The 20,858-nt window shown below is 44.7% G+C and overlaps 2 protein-coding genes and 1 long non-coding RNA gene across 11 annotated transcripts in view; all 3 read right to left on the bottom strand.

Annotated features, from left to right (window-relative positions):
* The window catches only part of LOC126980300 (kinesin heavy chain-like), a 135,787-nt gene extending 125,591 nt beyond the window's left edge, over positions 1-10,196 (bottom strand). For 2 of the 4 annotated variants that reach the window (XM_050830032.1, XM_050830031.1), the window contains exon 1: positions 9,575-10,192. In XM_050830032.1, the coding sequence (XP_050685989.1) occupies positions 9,575-9,739 (165 nt within the window). In that variant the 5' untranslated portion in view covers positions 9,740-10,192. Of the gene's footprint in view, positions 1-9,574 lie in introns of all 4 variants that reach the window. The other 2 variants (XM_050830029.1, XM_050830033.1) reach the window with 2 other exon arrangements.
* A 2,704-nt stretch (positions 10,197-12,900) lies between these two features.
* Positions 12,901-20,592, bottom strand: LOC126980298 (putative gamma-glutamylcyclotransferase CG2811). 4 transcript variants are annotated; one of them, XM_050830025.1, is made up of 5 exons: positions 20,442-20,592; positions 18,871-19,080; positions 18,073-18,162; positions 17,355-17,555; positions 12,901-13,469 (listed from the first exon to the last, which is right to left on the bottom strand). In XM_050830025.1, the coding sequence occupies exons 2-5, from the start codon at positions 19,060-19,062 to the stop codon at positions 13,467-13,469; spliced, it is 486 nt and encodes a 161-aa protein (XP_050685982.1). In that variant the 5' UTR covers positions 19,063-19,080; positions 20,442-20,592; the 3' UTR covers positions 12,901-13,466. The 4 variants fall into 4 exon arrangements, with proteins under 4 accessions (XP_050685982.1, XP_050685983.1, XP_050685985.1 ...); XM_050830026.1 differs by having other exon boundaries at positions 17,410-17,555; XM_050830028.1 differs by having other exon boundaries at positions 17,424-17,555.
* LOC126980299 (uncharacterized) lies at positions 14,502-16,559 on the bottom strand. 3 transcript variants are annotated; one of them, XR_007733060.1, is made up of 2 exons: positions 15,582-16,559; positions 14,502-15,506 (listed from the first exon to the last, which is right to left on the bottom strand). It is a non-coding gene; the product is annotated as an uncharacterized LOC126980299 (long non-coding RNA). The 3 variants fall into 3 exon arrangements; XR_007733062.1 differs by having other exon boundaries at positions 14,502-15,358; XR_007733061.1 differs by having other exon boundaries at positions 15,730-16,559.
* Positions 20,593-20,858: the final 266 nt, after the last annotated feature.

Genomic DNA, 20,858 nt, shown 5'->3' with positions numbered 1-20,858 from the left:
GAAGAATTTGCTACAGAGGACATTTTTAATATAACAGGCTTACTTATTTTGGTTTTGAATGGTCTCCTATACTGTAAAAATAATAATAATAATAATAATAATAATAATAATAATAATAATAATAATAATAATAATAATAATAATAATAATAATAATAATAATAATAATCTATCTATCTTGTTTTATCTGGTAGTAGTAATAGTAGTAGTAATAGTAGTAGTAGTAGTAGTAGTTGTAGTAGGGATAAGGAAAAAAAAAAAGATTAGTGAGAAACTTGGGGAAGAAATCATTTTAAAGCGGAGAGAGAGAGAGAGAGAGAGAGAGAGAGAGAGAGAGAGAGAGAGAGAGAGAGAGAGAGAGAGAGAAAGCCACATCCACTATGCATCACGTTAACAACAGCTGTGAGGGGGAGAAACTTAACACACACACACACACACACACACACACACACACACACACACACACACACACACATGTAAATTCGCCACCTAATTAGCAGGGTTTTGTTTACAATATTTCCAGATCGCTCAACCAGTGTGAAATGCTAACAACAACAACAACAACAACAGCAGCAGCAACAACCACAACAATGAATAACTACTCAATGTGATGGAAAACGAAGCACACCTGTTTTTTTTTTTTTTAGTTGGCAATACTGAAAAAAAAAAAAAAAGGATGGGAGGGAGAAAAGGAACGGAAGAGAGGAGAGGAAAATAAATGAATAAAGGAGAAAATATAAAAAAGGAATAGATGAAGAAGAAAAGATGAGAAAAATGAATAGATGAAAAAAATGAAAAAAATGAAGAAAAAAAATAAAAGAATGAATAGATGAAGAGGAAGAAAGGGAGGAAGGTAAGAAATGAGAGGAGGAGGTGGAAGGGAGGAGACGGAGAGGTAAGGATAGGCGGAAGGGAGGAGGAGGAGGAGGAGGAGGAGGATGTTGAGGAGGAAATGAGATGAACGTGAGAGAGGAGAGGTGGAGGAGATAAAGGGGAGAGAATGTTTGGTTTAGGAGAAGTGGAGGAGGAGGAAGTGGAGGAGGAGGAGGAGGAGGAGGGAGAGGGGTGGAAGATAAATTATGGAGAGAAACAAGGAGGGAGATGAAGGAAGGGAATTATTAAGGTTACGATAGGAAGGAAGAAGAGGAGGAGGAGGAAGAGGAGGAGGAGGAAAGAGAGACGATGCAGAACAAAGATGGAAGAGAAGATAAAGAAAGGAAATAATGAAGATACAATAAAAGAAAGGAGGAAGAGGAAGAGGAGGAGGAGGAGAAGATAGGAAGAGAAGGAAAGATAATAACTTGTGGAGAAAACAAAGAGGGAAATAAAGGAGAAGATGAAGGAAGGAAATAATTAAGGTAAGATAAGAAGAAGGAGGAGGAGGAGGAGGAGGAGGAGGAGGAAGGAAGGAAGGAAGGGATGAGAGAAAGTAAGGAAACGAGAGAGAGAGAGAGAGAGAGAGAGAGAGAGAGAGAGAGAGAGAGAGAGAGAGAGAGAGAGAGAGAGAGAGAGAGAGAGAGAGAGAGAGAGAGAGAGAGAGAGAGAGAGAGAGAGAGAGAGAGGGGGGGGGGTAAGTAAACTGGAGGAGAGAGACAAAGGAGGGAAATTTGGAGGTAAAAAGGAGAACGTGGGTGGAGGAAACGAGACGAAGGGAGACAAATGAGGGAGAGGAGGAGGAAGAGGAGGAGGAGAGGAAGAAGAGGAATGAAGATGAGAAGCTGAGGAGTGAGGAGAAAATGGTAGGAAGGGAAGGAGATAAAGAAGACAGGGAAAGAGAGGAAGAGGAAGAGGAGGAGGAGTAAGAAAACATGAGAGGAGGAAGGAAGAAGAGGGAAAGAATGGAAGGAAGAGGAAGAAAAGGGAGAGATTAAATAATGGGATAGGAGGCAAAAAGGAAGGGGCAATCAAGCAGATGGAAGGAAGAGGAGGGAGGGGAAGAGAGAAGAAGAGAGGGGAAGGGGAAGAGGAAGGAAAAGAAGGGGAAGAGGGAAAGAGATGGTAATGAGAGGGAAAGAGATGGAAGGGAGGATAGGTGAGAAGGGGGAGAAATGGGAGGAGGGAAAGGGAGAAGGAGACGAGAGAGGAGGAAGAAAGAGTGACAGGAAAGGGGAAGAGGGGAGAAGAGGGAAGGGGAGAGGAAGGAAGGGGAAGGGGAGGGGAAGGAGGAAAGGAGAAGAGGGAAGGGGAGGGTAAGGAAGAGAAGGAAGGGGAAGAGAGGAGAAGAGGGGAGGGGAGGGGAAGGAAGAGAAGAGAGGAGAAGAGGGGAAGGGAGGGAAAGGAAGAGAAGGAAAGGGAAGGGAAGAGGAAGGGAAAGGAAGAGAAGGAAGGGGAGGGGAAGGAGGGGAAGGGGGAAGGGGAGGTCTCGGTATCTGGGGCTGGCCGTGGTGGGCGCCTCGTAATATCGATCAAGGGGAGGAAGTCTATAAAGGGAGGGTCCATGCCGATCATTTTCTGCTGCTGTGAAGGTGAAGGTGGGGAGGTGAGGTTAGGTGAGGCTGGGGTTAGGTTAGGTTAGGTTAGGTAAGGCTAGGTGAGATGGTTAGATTAGGTTAGGTTAGGCTAGGTGAGATGGTTAGGTTAGGTGAGGTAAGGCTAGGTGAGATGGTTAGGTTAGGTTAGGTAAGGCTAGGTGAGATGGTTAGGTTAGGTGAGGTAAGGCTAGGTGAGATGGTTAGATTAGGTTAGGTAAGGCTAGGTGAGATGGTTAGATTAGGTTAGGTAAGGCTAGGTGAGATGGTTAGGTTAGGTTAGGTAAGGCTAGGTGAGATGGTTAGGTTAGGTAAGGCTAGGTGAGATGGTTAGATGAGGTTAGGTAAGGCTAGGTGAGATGGTTAGATTAGGTTAGGTAAGGCTAGGTGAGATGGTTAGATTAGGTTAGGTAAGGCTAGGTGAGATGGTTAGGTTAGGTGAGGTAAGGCTAGGTGAGATGGTTAGGTTAGGTTAGGTAAGGCTAGGTGAGATGGTTAGATTAGGTTAGGTAAGGCTAGGTGAGATGGTTAGGTTAGGTGAGGTAAGGCTAGGTGAGATTAAGTTAGGTTAGGTTAGGTAAGGCTTGGTGAGATGGTTAGGTTAGGTTAGGTTAGGCTAGGTGAGATGGTTAGGTTAGGTAAGGCTAGGTGAGATTAAGTTAGGTTAGGTTAGGCAAGGCTAGGTGAGATGGTTAGGTTAGGTGAGGTAAGGCTAGGTGAGATTAAGTTAGGTTAGGTTAGGTAAGGCTAGGTGAGATGGTTAGGTTAGGTGAGGTAAGGCTAGGTGAGATGGTTAGGTTAGGTTAGGTAAGGCTAGGTGAGATGGTTAGGTTAGGTGAGGTAAGGCTAGGTGAGATGGTTAGGTTAGGTGAGGTAAGGCTAGGTTAGGTAAGGCTAGGTGAGATGGTTAGATTAGGTTAGGTAAGGCTAGGTGAGATGGTTAGGTTAGGTGAGGTAAGGCTAGGTGAGGTAAGGCTAGGTGAGATGGTTAGATTAGGTTAGGTAAGGCTAGGTGAGATGGTTAGGTTAGGTGAGGTAAGGCTAGGTGAGGTAAGGCTAGGTGAGATTAAGTTAGGTTAGGTTAGGTAAGGCTAGGTGAGGTAAGGCTAGGTGAGATGGTTAGGTTAGGTTAGGTAAGGCCAGGTGAGATTAAGTTAGGTTAGGTGAGGTAAGGCTAGGTGAGATTAAGTTAGGTTAGGTTAGGTAAGGCTAGGTGAGATGGTTAGGTTAGGTGAGGTAAGGCTAGGTGAGATGGTTAGGTGAGGTTAGGTAAGGCTAGGTGAGATGGTTAGGTTAGGTTAGGTAAGGCTAGGTGAGATTAAGTTAGGTTAGGTAAGGCTAGGTGAGATTAAGTTAGGTTAGGTAAGGCTAGGTGAGATGGTTAGGTTAGGTTAGGTAAGGCTAGGTGAGATGGTTAGATTAGGTTAGGTAAGGCTAGGTGAGATGGTTAGATTAGGTTAGGTAAGGCTAGGTGAGATGGTTAGGTTAGGTGAGGTAAGGCTTGGTGAGATGGTTAGGTTAGGTTAGGTTAGGCTAGGTGAGATGGTTAGGTTAGGTTAGGCAAGGCTAGGTGAGATGGTTAGATTAGGTTAGGTTAGGCTAGGTGAGATGGTTAGGTTAGGTTAGGTAAGGCTTGGTGAGATGGTTAGGTTAGGTTAGATAAGGCTAGGTGAGATTAAGTTAGGTTAGGTGAGGTAAGGCTAGGTGAGATTAAGTTAAGTTAGGTGAGGTAAGGCTAGGTGAGATTAAGTTAGGTTAGGTTAGGTAAGGCCAGGTGAGATAAGTTAGGTTAGGTTAGATTAAGGTAAGGTAAAGTCTGAAGGTGAAAGAAAGGATCTGGCTGGGAGGGATGAGGAGGTTAGGTTAGGTTAGGTTTGGTTAGGTACGGTAAGGTGAAGGTTAGGTTAGATGAGGTTAGGTGAGGTGAGATGAGGTGAGGTTGGGGTTAGGTTATGGTAGGCTAGGTTGGGTAATGTAAGGTATTGTTGGGTAATGTTAGGTAAGGTTAGATAAGGTAATATAAGGTAAGGTTAGTTAAGATAAGGAAAGGTAAGGCATGGATAGGTTAGGTTGGGTTAGATAAGGTAAGGTTAAGAAAGGTTGGGCATGGATAGGTTAGGTAGAGTGAGATAAGGTAAGGTAATGTAAGGTAAGGTAAGGTGAAGGAAAGGGTTGGGATAGGTGAGGTTAGGTAAAGTTAGGCTAGGTTAGGATAGTTAGACTAGGTTAGGTAAGGTAAGGTTAGATAAGGTAAGGTAAAGTCTGAAGGTAAATGAGAGAGTTCTGACTAGGTGAGGTGAGGTTAGGTTAGATTAGGATAGGTTTCTGAGGCTACTGACAGCAATCTCTACTCTGTTCCCTCCTACTATCTCTATCCTAAATTTCAATCCAAAGCTGGATGTTGCGCCTACGTGCGTTGCGCCTACGTGCGCAACGACATCACTTGCTCTCGTGCCCACAACCTTGACTCTTCTGAATTTTCTACCATCTGGCTAAGACTTCATTGTCATTATATTACTAAATACATCTGTGCTGTTTATCTCTCACCTAACTCTACCAACTATGTAAAATTCTTTGACTATTTGAATTATAAAGTGGAGCACATCTTGACCCACTCTCCCTTCGCTGAAATCTCCATCCTAGGAGATTTCAATGTTCACCACCAGCTTTGGCTTTCATCCTCTTTCACTGACCATCCTGGTGAACAAGCCTACAACTTTGATATCCTCAACGACCTAGAGCAGTTGGTCCAGCACCCTACACGTATTCCCGACCGTCTTGGAGACCGGCCCAACATTCTAGACCTCTTCCTTACCTCAAACCCTTCTGCTTATTCTGTCAAACTGTTCTCTCCGTTGGGCTCCTCCGATCACAATCTTATTTCTGCATCCTGTCCTATCGCTCCTGTACATCCTCTGGACCCACCGAAGAGGCGATGCTTCTGGCATTTTGCTTCAGCCCGGTGGGACGACCTGAGGATGTACTTTTCCGATTTCACGTGGAATGATTATTGCTTCCAGGATAGAGACCCCTCTGTGTGTGCTCAGCGCATCACAGAGGTGATTGTCTCTGGAATGGAGGCATACATTCCTCGTTCTTTCTCTACTCCTCATGCTAAAAAGCCTTGGTTTAATCACGCTTGTTCTCGTGCTGTCAAAGATAGAGAGGCAGTTCACAAAAGGTACCAGAGCCTTCAAACTAATGCTAATTATGAACTTTACATTTCTGCCCGAAATCGTGCCAAATCTATTCTCCGACTAACCAAAAATTCTTTCATTAATAGAAAATGCCAAAACCTTGTTTTCTCTAACTCTTCCCGTGACTTCTGGCATCTAGCTAAAAACATCTCCAACTTCACTTCTTCATCTTTCCCTCCACTCCTCAGTCCTGACAGCAACACTGCCGTCTCATCTATCTCTAAGGCTGAACTCTCTGGCCTCAACTCTCAGAAGGCTTATGGACTTGATGGAGTGCCTCCTATCGTCCTTAAAAACTGTGCTTCCGTGCTGACACCCTGCCTGGTCAAACTCTTTCGCCTCTGCCTGTCAACATCTACCTTTCCTTCTTGCTGGAAGTATGCCTTCATACAGCCTGTGTCTAAGAAGGGTGACCGCTCCAATCCCTCAAACCACCGTCCTATAGCTTTACTTTCTGGTCTATCTAAAGCTTTTGAATCAATCCTTAACCGGAAGATTCAAAAGCACCTTTCCACTTCTGACCTTCTATCTGATCGCCAGTATGGGTTCCGCAAGGGGCGTTCTACTGGTGATCTCCTAGCCTTCTTAACTGACTCTTGGTCATCCTCTCTTAGCCGTTTCGGTGAAACCTTTGCTATTGCACTGGACATATCAAAAGCTTTTGATAGGGTCTGGCACAAATCTTTGCTTTCCAAACTACCCTCCTACGGTTTCTATCCTTCTCTCTGTACCTTTATCTCCAGTTTCCTTTCTGACCGTTCTATTTCTGCTGTGGTAGACGGTCACTGGTCTTCCCCTAAATCTATTAACAGTGGTGTCCCACAGGGTTCTGTCCTATCTCCCACTCTTTTTCTGTTGTTCATTGATGATCTTCTTTCCAAAACGAACTGTCCTATCCATTCCTACGCCGATGATTCCACTCTGCATTACTCAACTTCTTTTAATAGAAGACCCACCCTACAGGAACTTAACGACTCAAGGCTGGAGGCTGCAGAACGCTTAGCCTCAGACCTTACTATTATTTCCGATTGGGGCAAGAGGAACCTGGTGTCCTTCAACGCCTCAAAAACACAGTTTCTCCACCTATCCACTCGACACAATCTTCCAAACAACTATCCCCTATTCTTTGACAACACACAGCTATCACCTTCCTCAACACTAAACATCCTCGGTCTATCCTTAACTCAAAATCTCAACTAGAAACTTCATATCTCATCTCTTACTAATTCAGCTTCCTCGAGGCTGGGCGTTCTGTACCGTCTCCGACAGTTCTTCTCCCCCGCACAGTTGCTGTCCATATACAGGGGCCTTGTCCGCCCTCGTATGGAGTATGCATCTCATGTGTGGGGGGGCTCCACTCACCCAGCTCTTCTGGACAGAGTGGAGGCTAAGGCTCTTCGTCTCATCAGCTCTCCTCCTCATACTGATAGTCTTCTACCTCTTAAATTCCGCCGCAATGTTGCCTCTCTTTCTATCTTCTATCGATATTTCCACGCTGACTGCTCTTCTGAACTTGCTAACTGCATGCCTCCCCCCTTCCCGCGGCCCCGCTGCACTCGACTTTCTACTCATGCTCATCCCTATACTGTCCAAACCCCTTATGCAAGAGTTAACCAGCATCTTCACTCTTTCATCCCTCACACTGGTAAACTCTGGAACAATCTTCCTTCATCTGTATTTCCTCCTGCCTACGACTTGAACGACATCTCTCCTCTCGTATTTGACCTAGCTTTTGGACACCTCTTTTGTTTCTTTTTTAGGAGCAGCGAGTAGCGGGCTTTTTTTATTATTGTTTTCTTTTTTTGTGTGCCCTTGAGCTGCCTCCTTTGTTGTAAAAAAAAAAAAAAAAAAAAAAAAAAAAAAGGAAGGTTAGATAAGGTAAGGTAAAGTCTGAAGGTAGAGTTCTGACTAGGTGAGGTGAGGTGAGGTGAGGTGAGGTGAGGTTAGGTTAGGTTTGGATAGGTTAGGTTAGGTAAGGTTAGGTACAGTAAGGTGAAGGTCAGGTAAGATGAGGTTAGGTTAGGACAGGTTAAGTGAGGTTTGGTTAAGTTAGGGTAGGCTAGGTGAAGTAATGTAAAGTAAGGTTAGATAAAGTAAGGTAAGGTTAAGTAAGGTAATGCAAGGTAAGGTATGGTAAGGTAAGGTAAGGTAAGGTTAGATAATGTAAGGTAAAGTTAGGTTGGGATAGGATGGGTAGGCTAGGTAAGGTTAGGTAAGGTAATGCAAGGTAAGGTAAGGTAAGGTAAGGTAAGGTAAGGTAAGGTTAGATAATGTAAGGTAAAGTTAGGTTGGGATAGGATGGGTAGGGCTGGGTAGGCTAGGTTAGGTAAGGTAAGGTTAGATAATGTAAGATAAGGCTGGGTGAAGTAAGGTTAGGTTAGGATAGGTAGGTTAGGTAAGGTAAGGTTATTTAAGGTAAGGTCAATAAAGGCAAGGTATGGTGATGTTAGGCGAAGTAAGGAAAAGCAATGATGATGGTAGATTAGGTAATGTTAAATGAGTAAGGTAAGGTAAGGTGATATTAGAATAGGTAAGGGAAGGTAGGATAAATTCAGGTAAGTTAAGGTCAGGTAAGGTAAGGTGATATTAGAATAAGTAAGGGAAGGTAGGATAAATTCAGGTAAGGTAAGGTAAGGTAGGTATGATAGGTAAGGTAAAGTTAGGTTAGATAGGGTGTGATGGTAATGTTTTTTTTTTTTTTAGTAAGTTAGTATTGATTATTACACACACACACACACACACACACACACACACACACACACACACACATTTTCACCTGCGTTTTATGTGTGCGTGCGTGTGTACATTTCTGGATTAGCGCACATCTGTCGGCAGCTGTTGTGTAAGAGCAGGTGTGTGTGTGTGTGTGTATGTGTGGCGAGACAAGAGGAAAACAAACACACACACACACACACACACACACAATCACCTTTACCTCATGTTCGTTCGCCTCACTTTCGCCGATGAAATATTGAAACATGACATTCCTCTCTCTCTCTCTCTCTCTCTCTCTCTCTCTCTCTCTCTCTCTCTCTCTCATTCGCCGCTCCACCGAACAAGCTAACAGAATGCTCCACACACACGGTCGTTGCTCTCTCTCTCTCTCTCCCTCACGTAGAGAGAGAGAGAGAGAGAGAGAGAGAGAGAGAGAGAGAGAGAGAGAGAGAGAGAGAGAGAGAGAGAGTGTGTGACTTTAAGGTTCTGATCCAGTTTTAACCATTCCTCGACATTAACCTTCTCTCTCTCTCTCTCTCTCACATTGGCAGACGGTCCCGAAAGCCACATTTGTCTTACGGTCACGATAGAGTGCACGGGAGGAAGGGAGGAAGAGGGGGAGGAAAGGGAAGGGAGGAAGAAAGGGAGAAGAGAGGGAGGGCTTGCAGACTGACGATGTTTACCTGACGGTGGTGGTGGCTTGCATCACCACCACCACCATCACTGCGTCATCACCACTATCACCGGTTAAGTGTGGCGGCGATTGTGGTAGTGGTGGTGGTTTGAGTCATCACCACCACCACCATCACCGCCACAACCTCATGATTCACCACCACCATCACCACACTACCGCTGGAGTGTGGCGGACCTCCTTCGCATGACCACACACACACACACACACACACACCTTGGTCTCGCCTCTAAACACTGCGACACACATACACACAAACACACGCACAACCTTGGTCTCGCCTCTAAACACTGCGACACACATACACACAAACACACACGCACACACACCTTGGTCTCGCCTCTAAACACTGCGAGTCTGCGACACACACACACACAGGGCCGTCCTATAGCCACCCCCTCAGCCATACAGCACCCACCCCCCCACACACACCCCGTGCTGGAGGTGGAGGTAGCATGGCGAGACAGACAAAAGACTAACGCACAGCACACCGTCACAACTCACCCCAACGGCGACCATCTGGTCCTCCTGGCCGCGGGAGGAAGGGAAGGAGCACACGAACTTGCTGCCCGCGGCCTCCTCGCTCTTGTTGAGGGGCCTGATGCGGCATATCACCCTGATGCTGTCGTCTGCCTCTTGGCGGGGTGGCTTTTCCTCCTCGCCGCCCATGCTGACGTGTGGATGTGCGGGTCTCGCGGGGATTGAGTCAGGGCACGGGGCCTCAGAGGTGTCTTAGGGCGTCGGGGTCAGGGAGTGAGGAGTGCCGTCAGCTAAGTGGGCGGGGCGCGAGGGGTGAGGGGGCGGTGAGGCACGGGGCGAGTCAAACGGCGAGGAAGCGTGGTACCAGCGCTCCTCCGGCTGCCGGCATCATGACTGAGGCCTCGCCGCACCGCTGACGCTGGAACCACCGGGGGGATCGATCCGTGCGTGGCCGCGTCATCACCACGCCCACCGCCGCCGCTGCACCGATGCTTCTGCACTCTCGCGCCTACACTCGCCTCGCCTGCCCTCCTGCCGCGTCCCAGGGTGATGCTGCCCACGTGCTGCCCGCCGCCGAGGACCAGGGCACGATGCAATGCTCGGGTGTGCACGGCCGAGGCCCCGCCCACCGCTGCTTCCAGACCGTTCCGAGGCGAGGCTTCAACCCCTCCCCCCCGACCCCCACGTCTGAGGTTTCATGTGATTACAGTGGACCACCTGAGGGCCGGAATAGTGTCCTTGCCCTCCTCCCCCCCACACCCACGCACCCTTGCACCTTAATCCTTGCCCTGAATACATCCTCGATTCTCAGTTCCCCACCCCTTCACCCTCCCCTAACACACACACGCACGCACGCACGTCCCGCCTCGCCACACACATATCCTGTCATCCAATCACTCCCCGCTAACGACTCATTCCTAAATCAATCATTCCCCGTATGCCATCGAGCCTTTTCCCATACCCGGACACGAACGCATAAAAAAAAAAAACGCCATTAACGCAGTGAATTCCCGGGACATTCACGAACAGAAGGACGCAATTACATCGACCCAGTTCTGTGCTTGATGGAGTAACGTGTAGGCTATCAGCTTTCTCTCTCTTTTTATTGTCTGGTAAGTGATTATCTGTCTGAGAGGAAAGAGGTGGTGGTGGTGATGGTGGTGATTATGAGTGTGGTGGTTTGGCGTTTAGAACAAAGAGATGGTATGTGTGCTCTCTCTCTCTCTCTCTCTCTCTCTCTCTCTCTCTCTCTCTCTCTCTCTCTCATGTTCTTTCGTTGAGTCTCTCCTCGTCTTACTGATCCCCGTTTTCTTTGTATAGTTAGCCCAGAAAGTCAGGTTGGTTGTGTCAGACGCTTCCGCCTTTCACAAAATTATAATGAAAAACTTGAAAAAATATGAAAAAGGGTCTAAATCATAAGCCATTTACATTCGTCAGCATCGTCTATACTGTTAATTAAGTTAGTCTTACCCCAGAACACGAAGAAATATGAAGAGGGTCTAAATTAAATTTTCACAAGCCAGTTAGAATCACCAGCATAGGTAAATCGTTCTTTCTCTTTTTTCGCTCATTCTCGAAATCTACGATCTTCCGAGGTCTCCCCAACCTCCTCGTTTTCAATTTTCCCTTTTCACACCCCAAACCGTCGCACCCACACCCATAACGCTACTCATTTAAACCTATTCCTAAAACCGTTAATTATCGAAGGTTTGGGAGGGCTAGACGTCGATAAATACGGTGTTCTGAGTGTCATAGCATAGTAACGTTGGTCTTCCCCTCCCACAAGCGTACACAAACCGTCACACCCACACCCATAACGCTACTCAAAACCTATTCCTAAAACCGTTAATTATCGAAGGTTTGGGAGGGCTAGACGTCGATAAATACGATGTTCTGAGTAGCATAGCATAGTAACGTTGGTTCCCCTCCCACAAGCGTACACTTACCTGTCTGGATGATGTCGATAGCGCACGGGACGCATATTTCCCAAGTCTCTTATGGTTCTGCTCGCTGGTTTAGTTTAAGGCGAAGCAGAGGAGCGTGTCGTAAGGGCGCTGCTGACCACTGACCTGCAGGGAAGACGAGAAGAATGAGTGAAAGGCGAGGAGTCAAAAGTTGGGCAAGTTTCGACTCCTGCGCCCACTTTTTGACTGACTCCTGCACCTGCGCCCACTTTTGACTGACCCCCGCGCCCACTTTTTGACTGACCCCCGCGCCCACTTTTGACTGATTCCTGCACCTGCGCCCACTTTTGACTGACCCCCGCGCCCACTTTTTGACTGACCCCCGCGCCCACTTTTGACTGACCCCCGCGCCCACTTTTTGACTGCCCCCGCGCCCACTTTTGACTGACCCCCGCGGCCAATTGTTGACTGACCCCCGCGCCCACTTTTGATTTACCCCCGCGCCCACTTTTGACTGACCCCCGCGCCCACTTTTTGACTGACCCCCGCGCCCACTTTTGACTGAGCCCAGTGCCCACTTTTGACTGACCCCCGCGCCCACTTTTGACTGACCCCAGTGCCCACTTTTGACTGACCCCAGTGCCCACTTTTGACTGATCCCCGCGCCCACTTTTTGACTGACCCCCGCGCCCACTTTTTGACTGACCCCCGCGCCCACTTTTTGACTGACCCCCGCGCCCACTTTTGACTGACCCCAGCGCCCACTTTGGACGGACCCACGGGCCCACTTTTTGACTGACCCCCGCGCCCACTTTTTGACTGACCCCCGCGCCCACTTTTTGACTGACCCCCGCGCCCACTTTTGACTGACCCTGCGCCCACTTTTTGACTGACCCCTGCGCCCACTTTTTGACTGACCCCCGCGCCCACTTTTGACTGACCCCCGCGCCCACTTTTGACTGACCCCAGCGCCCACTTTTGACTTTCCCTCACTCACTCCTTGCCTCCTGCCTTCCCTTTCATATACCTCCCTCCTTCTGTCTCCCTTCTTCCTTTCTCCTTTCCCTCTCTCCATTCGTTTTGCTTTCTCTGCCTCCTCTCTATCCTTCCCTCTCTTCTTCCTTCCTTCCTCCATTCTTTCCCTTCCTTCCTTCTTCCTTTCCCCCTCACCATCCATTTTGCTTTCTCTCTTCCTTCCTTATCTCCCCCCTACCTACGTTCCTTCACTTCCTTCATTCATTCATTATTTTGACTCCTGTGCCTGTATTCTTTGCCAAATAAACAAGCAAATAAATATAAACAAATAAAACTCAGTCATTCAAGGCCCACATTACCCAAACAACTAGACACCTTCCTTCATTACCAACATTTCCTTGAGAACGCAAACATCCAAAAACAAGGAAAAAAAATAAAAGGGAACAGGAAAATAATGATAAAAAGTATTCGTAAAAGTGAAAGTATATATATTTGAACAAAAATACAGAAACATCAGTTAACAAGAGATAAGTTTCAAAATATATATAATGATCTACTCCAGAGATACTAAAGAGGGTGTAATTTGAGAAGATAAATAAATTGATGTGTAGTGTGTGTGTGTGTGTGTGTGTGTGTGTGTGTGTGTGTGTGAGAGAGAGAGAGAGAGAGAGAGAGAGAGAGAGAGAGAGAGAGAGAGAGAGAGAGAGAGAGAGAGAGAGAGTAGTATTTTATGTTCATGGTACAGAAGAAGGGCCAAACTACCACCACCAGGGTCATTAAACTACCCCTGGAAATGCCCAAAACTCCTAGGAAAGTCTTCGCAAATATGTGTAGCCTACTTGAGCACCAAAATGTTTAAGAATGTGTGTGTGTGTGTGTGTGTGTGTGTGTGTGTGTGTGTGATGTAGGAAGTGTATGGAAGCATGTTTAAGTATACTATCTACAGTACAAAATTCCACGTATGTAAAAATTGTAATACAGACTCACCTACAGCTGCCCTATAAGCCTATATATCATCTGGGTCTGATATGTCATCCTCACTGCAAGAGAACAGACAGTGCACAGGTTAGTAGATGGAAACATGAATACACCAAAAAAACAATAAAAAGCAACAAAAAAAAAAATTATACACACATAGGAGCAAAAATTAATAAATAAATAAATAAAATAAAATAAACAAAAAAATAAATGAACAAGTAAATAAGACAAATAAATAAAAAATAAAAACATAATAAAAAAGAATACATAAATAAATAAATATGTAAAAACAAAAAAAATACACACACACACACACACAGGTTGACAGGGAGGATCTTCAGACTAGAGACAGTGGAAGAACAAGTGGTCGTGAATACCATAAAGAATTTCCATAAAGAAGTAGGAATTTACGCATTTTTCTACAGCAAGGGAGGCAGGTAAAGGGCAGACACAAAACCAGCAACAAGGAGCCCACTAAATGGTGCTCCAGCAAAAAAAAAAAAAGAAAAAAAAAGAGAGGGTACAAGAGAGGTCAATTCCAGGTAGAGAGGTGTCTTGATACTCTCGTCTTGAAAGAGTTTAACCCAGTAGCAGCAGGGATCATGTTTCTTAAAGGTCCCTCTAAGCGAGAAAAATGAGAAAAAATCATCACTCACGCAAACCATTTCATAATATATATCAATGTATTTGTGATCAGTTTATGCAAATCTATTTTGGGAGGTTTATAACATGGCAAAAATTTGGCCCGTCGCTGGTACACGGTAAAGCAATAAATTTGGCTCGTCGCTGCTACTGGGTTAAGTCATAGGCAGGAGGAAATACAAATGATAGATGGTTGTTCCAGAGTTTACTAGTGATGGGAAGAGAAGGGAGATGATGGATGAATTTCAGAAAGGAAGGATTGGTGTGCTGGGTGTGAGGTAAAACAAAGAGCCTCGTTACCTTCATGATCCTGTGAGTGAGTCAGCCCCAGAAAGGAGAGTGGTTAGTACATGTATAGAAAGGAAAATATGGTAGTGGAAAGGGTCTGACCACCATACATCCATTCACTTGCAAAAGACCCGAAGAAAAGGGATGCCTTCCAAACTTATCCAACTACAGCCTTTTGTATTGGTTCCTTCCATACAACATTTCCATTCATTCTTTTATCATATTTGTAAGAGAAAGTACAAAGGTGGCAGAAGAGAGGCAGCATTTTAAACAGGAACTTATAATCTGGTTTCCCTTACATTTTTAACAAGTCCAGCATGTAACAACAATAACTATTTGGTCCACAATATACATCTAAAATACTGCACTAAAATGACTATAAGAATCGTCTGAGGGACTTCCCATAAAACAGTAACTGAGCAATCACAGTCTTTACTAACTCACATGTTCAAGAGTTCACCCTGAGAGTTCGCAACCTGGGCAACCATGCGAGGAAGGACAACCAGATTCCGTCAAAAACACATCTCATGCCTATGCTTCTTAAAGTTTATGCATCATCTATTTTGGGGGGGTTTATATCATGGCACAAATTTGGCTCGTCGTTGTTCGGTAATACCACAAATTTGGCTCGTCGCTGCTACCGGGTTAACCTGACATGTGAATTCCTATGCCTCTTAAATCCCAGGAATGAAGTTGCATGTGCTAATCATTCATGTGCAATTAACCTAACATGCGAATTCCTATGCCTCTTAAATCCCAGGAGTGAAGTTGCATGTGCTAATCATTCATGTATCTTTAACATGACGTGAATTCCTATGCCTCTAAAACCCCAGGAATGAAGTTGCATGTGCTAATCATTCATGTGCAATTAACCTAACATGCGAATTCCTATGCCTCTAAAATCCCAGGAATGAAGTTGCATGTTCTAATCATTCATGTATCTTTAACATGATGTGAATTCCTATGCCTCTAAAACCCCAGGAATGAAGTTGCATGTGCGAATCATTCATGTGTAATTAACCTAACATGCGAATTCCTATGCCTCTTAAATCCCAGGAATAAAGTTGCATGTTCTAATCATTCATGTATCTTTAACATGATGTGAATTCCTATGCCTCTAAAACCCCAGGAATGAAGTTGCATGTGCTAATCATTCATGTGCAATTAACCTAACATGCGAATTCCTATGCCTCTAAAATCCCAGGAATGAAGTTGCATGTGCTAATCATTCATGTGCAATTAACCTAACATGCTAATTCCTATGCCTCTAAAATCCCAGGAATGAAGTTGCATGTTCTAATCATTCATGTATCTTTAACATGACGTGAATTCCTATGCCTCTAAAATCCCAGGAATGAAGTTGCATGTGCTAATCATTCATGTGTAATTAACCTAACATGCGAATTCCTATGCCTCTTAAATCCCAGGAATAAAGTTGCATGTTCTAATCATTCATGTATCTTTAACATGATGTGAATTCCTATGCCTCTAAAACCCCAGGAATGAAGTTGCATGTGCGAATCATTCATGTGTAATTAACCTAACATGCGAATTCCTATGCCTCTAAAATCACAGGAATAAAGTTGCATGTTCTAATAATTCATGTGTGTTAACCTCACATGCAAATTCCTATGCTTCTAAAATCCCAGAAATGAAGTTGCATGTGGTAATCATTCATAAGTGCTTCTGCTTACCCTCACATGCAAAAGAAACATATATAATATCATCACAATCCCTGAATCAAGAAGAATGATGGTCCCTTTGCCTGAGAACAATAAAGTGTACAGTCACTACAAAACTGTACAATGGAATAGACTACATTAAATGGTTGAAGCAAAATGATCCCCTTATTATCTTGTATACGTAACAAAACCACTTATGCAAGACACGAAAGTCCACGTGGCCATGAATGTCCAAAAGATCTCAGCCCTTGGAGTTTAGGTGATTACAAGAGGCTTGACGTTTTCCTCAGTATAAGCATTCATTCTTTATCATAATTTTTGCCTTGTTCCTTCACTCGTGTCTCACTATATTGTGTATGTTGCATGTTTTCAATGATTATGAAAGGCTTGAAGTTTCCCTCAGTGCAACAAGAAACAACACTTAGGGCTGCTTTCACAGTTGTTTTGTTTGTTTTGATCATTACCAATGGCGACGATCAATGCCTTAGAATTTCCACTTAAAACTGTTCGATGGGGTAGTGGCGGCTGCGAGGTTAGCCTAGCCCAAACACTCTCGACACCTCTCGCTTCCTCTGCAGCCGCCACTACCCCATAGGCCAGTTTCACGTGGAAAACTGTAGCGTCGATCACCGCAATTGGTAACGATCAAAACAAACAAAATGAGTGTGAAAGCGGCCCTTAGCGACCAACCCAAGAGCTGCCACACTGTACACACTCTCCCTTACCGCAGCCCATTCCCATGATCTGAATATGAGGTGCTCTGAACTAACACTTTCTTATCAGCGTTCAATAAAATCTTACTGCACCAAATAAGCAGCTTCCAGAAGACACACTACAAAATAAATCAACATAATGAGTTTAACCATACTTGCCAATTTAAGAATAAAAGTTTCAGTTAAAATTTCATAATAAACCTTCACAGTAGTACATACTCAGTTCTGTACAAGAGGCATTCTGGCAGCATGAAAAGCCTGCTCCAAAAATTTAGCTTTCTGTAACAATCTTCATACTTAAAGAGATTACAATTAAGAAACGGCATAAGTAGTTTAAGTACTTCGGCTTAAATGAGAAAGTTAAAAACAGCAAAATTATCAATTATACAATCTTGCAAACAACCCCATGTCTACCATACAAACCACCAAACAAACCCCATTTCAGTAACGCCCTAAGTAATTTCAGTACTTCAGCTTAATTGAGGAAGTTAAAAACACCCAAATTATCAACTATACAATTTTGCAAACAACCACGTCTACCATACAATCCACCAAACAAACCCCGTGTCTGCTGCCCAATGAGCCATTCATGTTACAGTCACTCTTTAGAAGGCGCCAGCACCTCATCCAACTTGACATCCACCCAGTACTCGGGCCCGGGTTCCTTCCTCAAGCACCTGGCAATGTACACCTTCTCCGGGTCATCCACGGCGCAGTAGTCCTCCAGGAAGGGCAGGTCCATGAGGTGCGGCTTGTAGCAGTGCAGCAAATACACCCAGCACTCACGCTCCTCCCCCGAGTCCTCCAGCTTGATCTTCTTTTCCTGTGGTGGCAAAGGTGAAGTTGGGGGCATATGCTGTAGCAGAGAGTGACCTTGGTGCTTTTTTCTTTTTTTACAGCAAAGGCAAAGGCTCAAGGGCAACAAAAAGAGTGAAGAGGAAAAATAAAAAGCCCGCTACTCACCGCTCCCATCACACTGGCCCTCGAGGCTACGGCAGGAAATAATTCACTACCCCAGGGCAAGTGTGTCATCTAGGTTACCACAATTTATCTTCCATAGGTTTCCCCAAATACCCATCTATTGAGCTGACTGAGAGGGTGAATGAACAGCTGGGTGATTCAGCGCAGTGGCTACCCAAGTCAGGATTTGAACCCAGGCCTGCTGATTCATAGCCAGGCATGCTAACCATTGCACCGTGGACTGTTTTGTAATCCCAGTGATAGTTTTATGTGACTCCTGCACCTTGAACCCATGTAATCCTGGTTAATCTTCTACATGGTCTTGGGAAATAGAAGTAATGGGAGATCGACAAATTTAAGAGCATGAACCACAGACTCACCTTCCTCTCATAATACTTGGGGTGGTTCTCCAGAGCATCAAGAGTCTCCAGCATCTTGTCGTCCACCTCATACACCTCCCCACGCACATGCTGTATGAATAAGAATCATCATCATCATCATTTCATTGACGCCTGCTCCTAGGGGCTCCCACCAGGGGATGGCCACTGCAGAAGAGCTTCCAACTTTCTCTATCCAGACACTCCCTCCTTGCCTGCTCAAAGTTTCTCAAAGATCTTTCCCCCCTCTCCCTAACGTACTTTGCACCCTATCCCTCCATTTCACTGGAGGTCGTCCTCTAGCATTCCCTCCCTCTATCTCACTCACCTCCTGAATAAGAATGGGGCTGTAATTAAATAGGATAAACATAGATTAAGGTGAAGTTTGGGGAATATGCTACAGCTGCACGCGGCCTTGGTCCTAATTTCTTAAGGATAAATAAAATTATAAAATATGAAAGTGTGTATAAGTGAAAGGTGAATTAACATAGGGAGTTAACTATGAGCACACTTTTACTGTTTTCTCTGTTTTTTTTGTCCTTTAATTGCCTCCCTTGGCATAAAAAAAGAGTAAATATATAAACAAAAGCAAAACTATTACCCTGACTATTATCCCTGACCATATGAAATGAACTCCCAATGCACTTTCCAGCCTATGTCTTATTGGATTATGTTATGTTGTTTGATGAGTTTGGATAGGCTGACGCATTGGTTGGTGAGACCTTTCGGTTCTTTGCTTGAGGGTTCACCCTAGCATGGCTCATAGGGAAAGGTCATCCAGGTAAGAAAAACACAACCCACCTGTCCATGCCCTGGAGCCGCCAGCAGGTAAGGGATGTTGTACCTGGAGGCGATGACCAGCGGGTACCTCTCGGTGGTGGTGGCCAGGCCCAGGCACCGCGCCGCCCCATTGGCAGCGTCCAGCAGCCGGGAGTGGTTGAGCATGTTTTTCCGCAGGGTCCCGTACACGAAAACCAGGTGGCGGGCGGACATGCTTGTGGGGGTGGCAGTCTGGATGGATGGGAGGAGGAATAATAATAAGGAATAATTCGGTTCTTTGCCTGATGGTTCACCCTAGCATGGCTCATAGGGAAAGGTCATCCAGGTAAGAAATCCAGGTAAGAATAGTTATGCCTTCATCAACATCATTATCATTTGTTTGTCAGGTTTTCCCATAATTTCTCGAGGTTAGGTGGTTGGTGATACACTTCCAATTATTACTATTAACTATCTATCAGCCTTTCCAATACCAAATACTGTCAAATCCTGGGGGGAATTTGTCAGGAGGTAAAGAAGTCCAGAGGGGAATATGTTCAGGGGGAATCCTGAAAATTACCTCAAAAAAACTTGAAAATTATATGAAAAAAGCTCGAAAATTACCTGAAAAAGCTTGAAAATTACCCAAAAACTGCTTGGAAATTACATGAAAAAGCTTGAAAATTACACAAAAAAAAACTTGAAAAAATACATGAAAGCTTGAAAATTAAATGAAAACAAGCTTAAAATTTACCCCAAAGAGCTTGAAAATTACCTAAAAAAGCTTGAAAACTACCTGAAAATGATTGAAAATTACTTGAAAAAAAGCTTGAAAACTACCCCCCAAAAGCTTGATAATCACCTTAAAAAAGCTTGAAAACTACCTGAAAAAAGCTTGAAAATTACCTGGAAAAAGCTTGAAAATCACCTAAAAAAGCTTGAAAACTACCTGAAAAAAGCTTGAAAATTGCCTGGAAAAAAGCTTGAAAATCACCTAAAAAAGCTTGAAAACTACCTGAAAAAAGCTTGAAAATTGCCTGGAAAAAAGCTTGAAAATTACCTGGAAAAAGCTTGAAAATTACCTGGAAAAAGCTTGAAAACTACCCGAAAAAAGCTTGAAAATTACCTGGAAAAAGCTTGAAAATTACCTGGAAAAAGCTTGAAAATTACCTCCCAAAGCGGTATCTGTTCAGAGAGTTGCCCATCTCACTATGGTACTTCTCACCCTAACCATGGATTAGATCTCATTATTCTATACATTTTGAACCCCATATATATGCATCGCAAATTGATAGAAACGCTGCTATCGATTTTTTAAAAGTTAGTGGGGTTTTTTTGCGGGCCGCGGTGTTATGGGCCCGGGCGTGGGAGGGACAGCGTACGATTCTCAATAATTTGGGCCACACTCGCCTGGTAACGTTAGATTAATTATACGGTGTTCTACCTACTGTTGTACTTCTCTAGTTTTACGAAATAAGCTTGACGTGGGAATGAAATATCACCATGAGACTGGGATTGTAACATGTATTCCTAACTCTCTCAGTGCCATACGTGTTCTAAGGCAAGATATTACTGTCCATGCTTTAAATTATCCTTACGAAGACATTGGATTTTACCTTAAGGCGGCAGGAGTTAATAAAGGGGTAGAGTGTCACGAGCAGCTGTTTGTTTTCTGCCTTGATCTTGATCTTGATGTCACAGGTGGCTCGGGATTTCTCCCCAGCCAGGCCATTGTATCGGCAGCTCCTGATTGATTGATAGTTTATTGTTGCAGGTAAACAACAAGGGAGAAGGGAGGAACATGCCATCCCTACCCCCAGGCAGGACAGAGTGAGATTAAAGATACAATGTTGTTTACCTGCAACAATAAACTATCAATCAAAGAAAACAAAACATGCGGGAAGTCTATGTTCTCGGGGCAAGATATTATTCCCTACATCTTGCACGCCACATGCCTTCCAAGAACTCTTTCACTGCCTCAATCACTCGTCCACTCGTCTCTCCACTGAGCCCCAGCAGCAGCGCCACCCACT

This window comes from Eriocheir sinensis, chromosome 44 (assembly GCF_024679095.1).
Source record: "Eriocheir sinensis breed Jianghai 21 chromosome 44, ASM2467909v1, whole genome shotgun sequence".
NCBI lineage: Eukaryota > Metazoa > Arthropoda > Malacostraca > Decapoda > Varunidae > Eriocheir > Eriocheir sinensis.
This window is presented reverse-complemented; position numbering and strand designations above follow the sequence as displayed.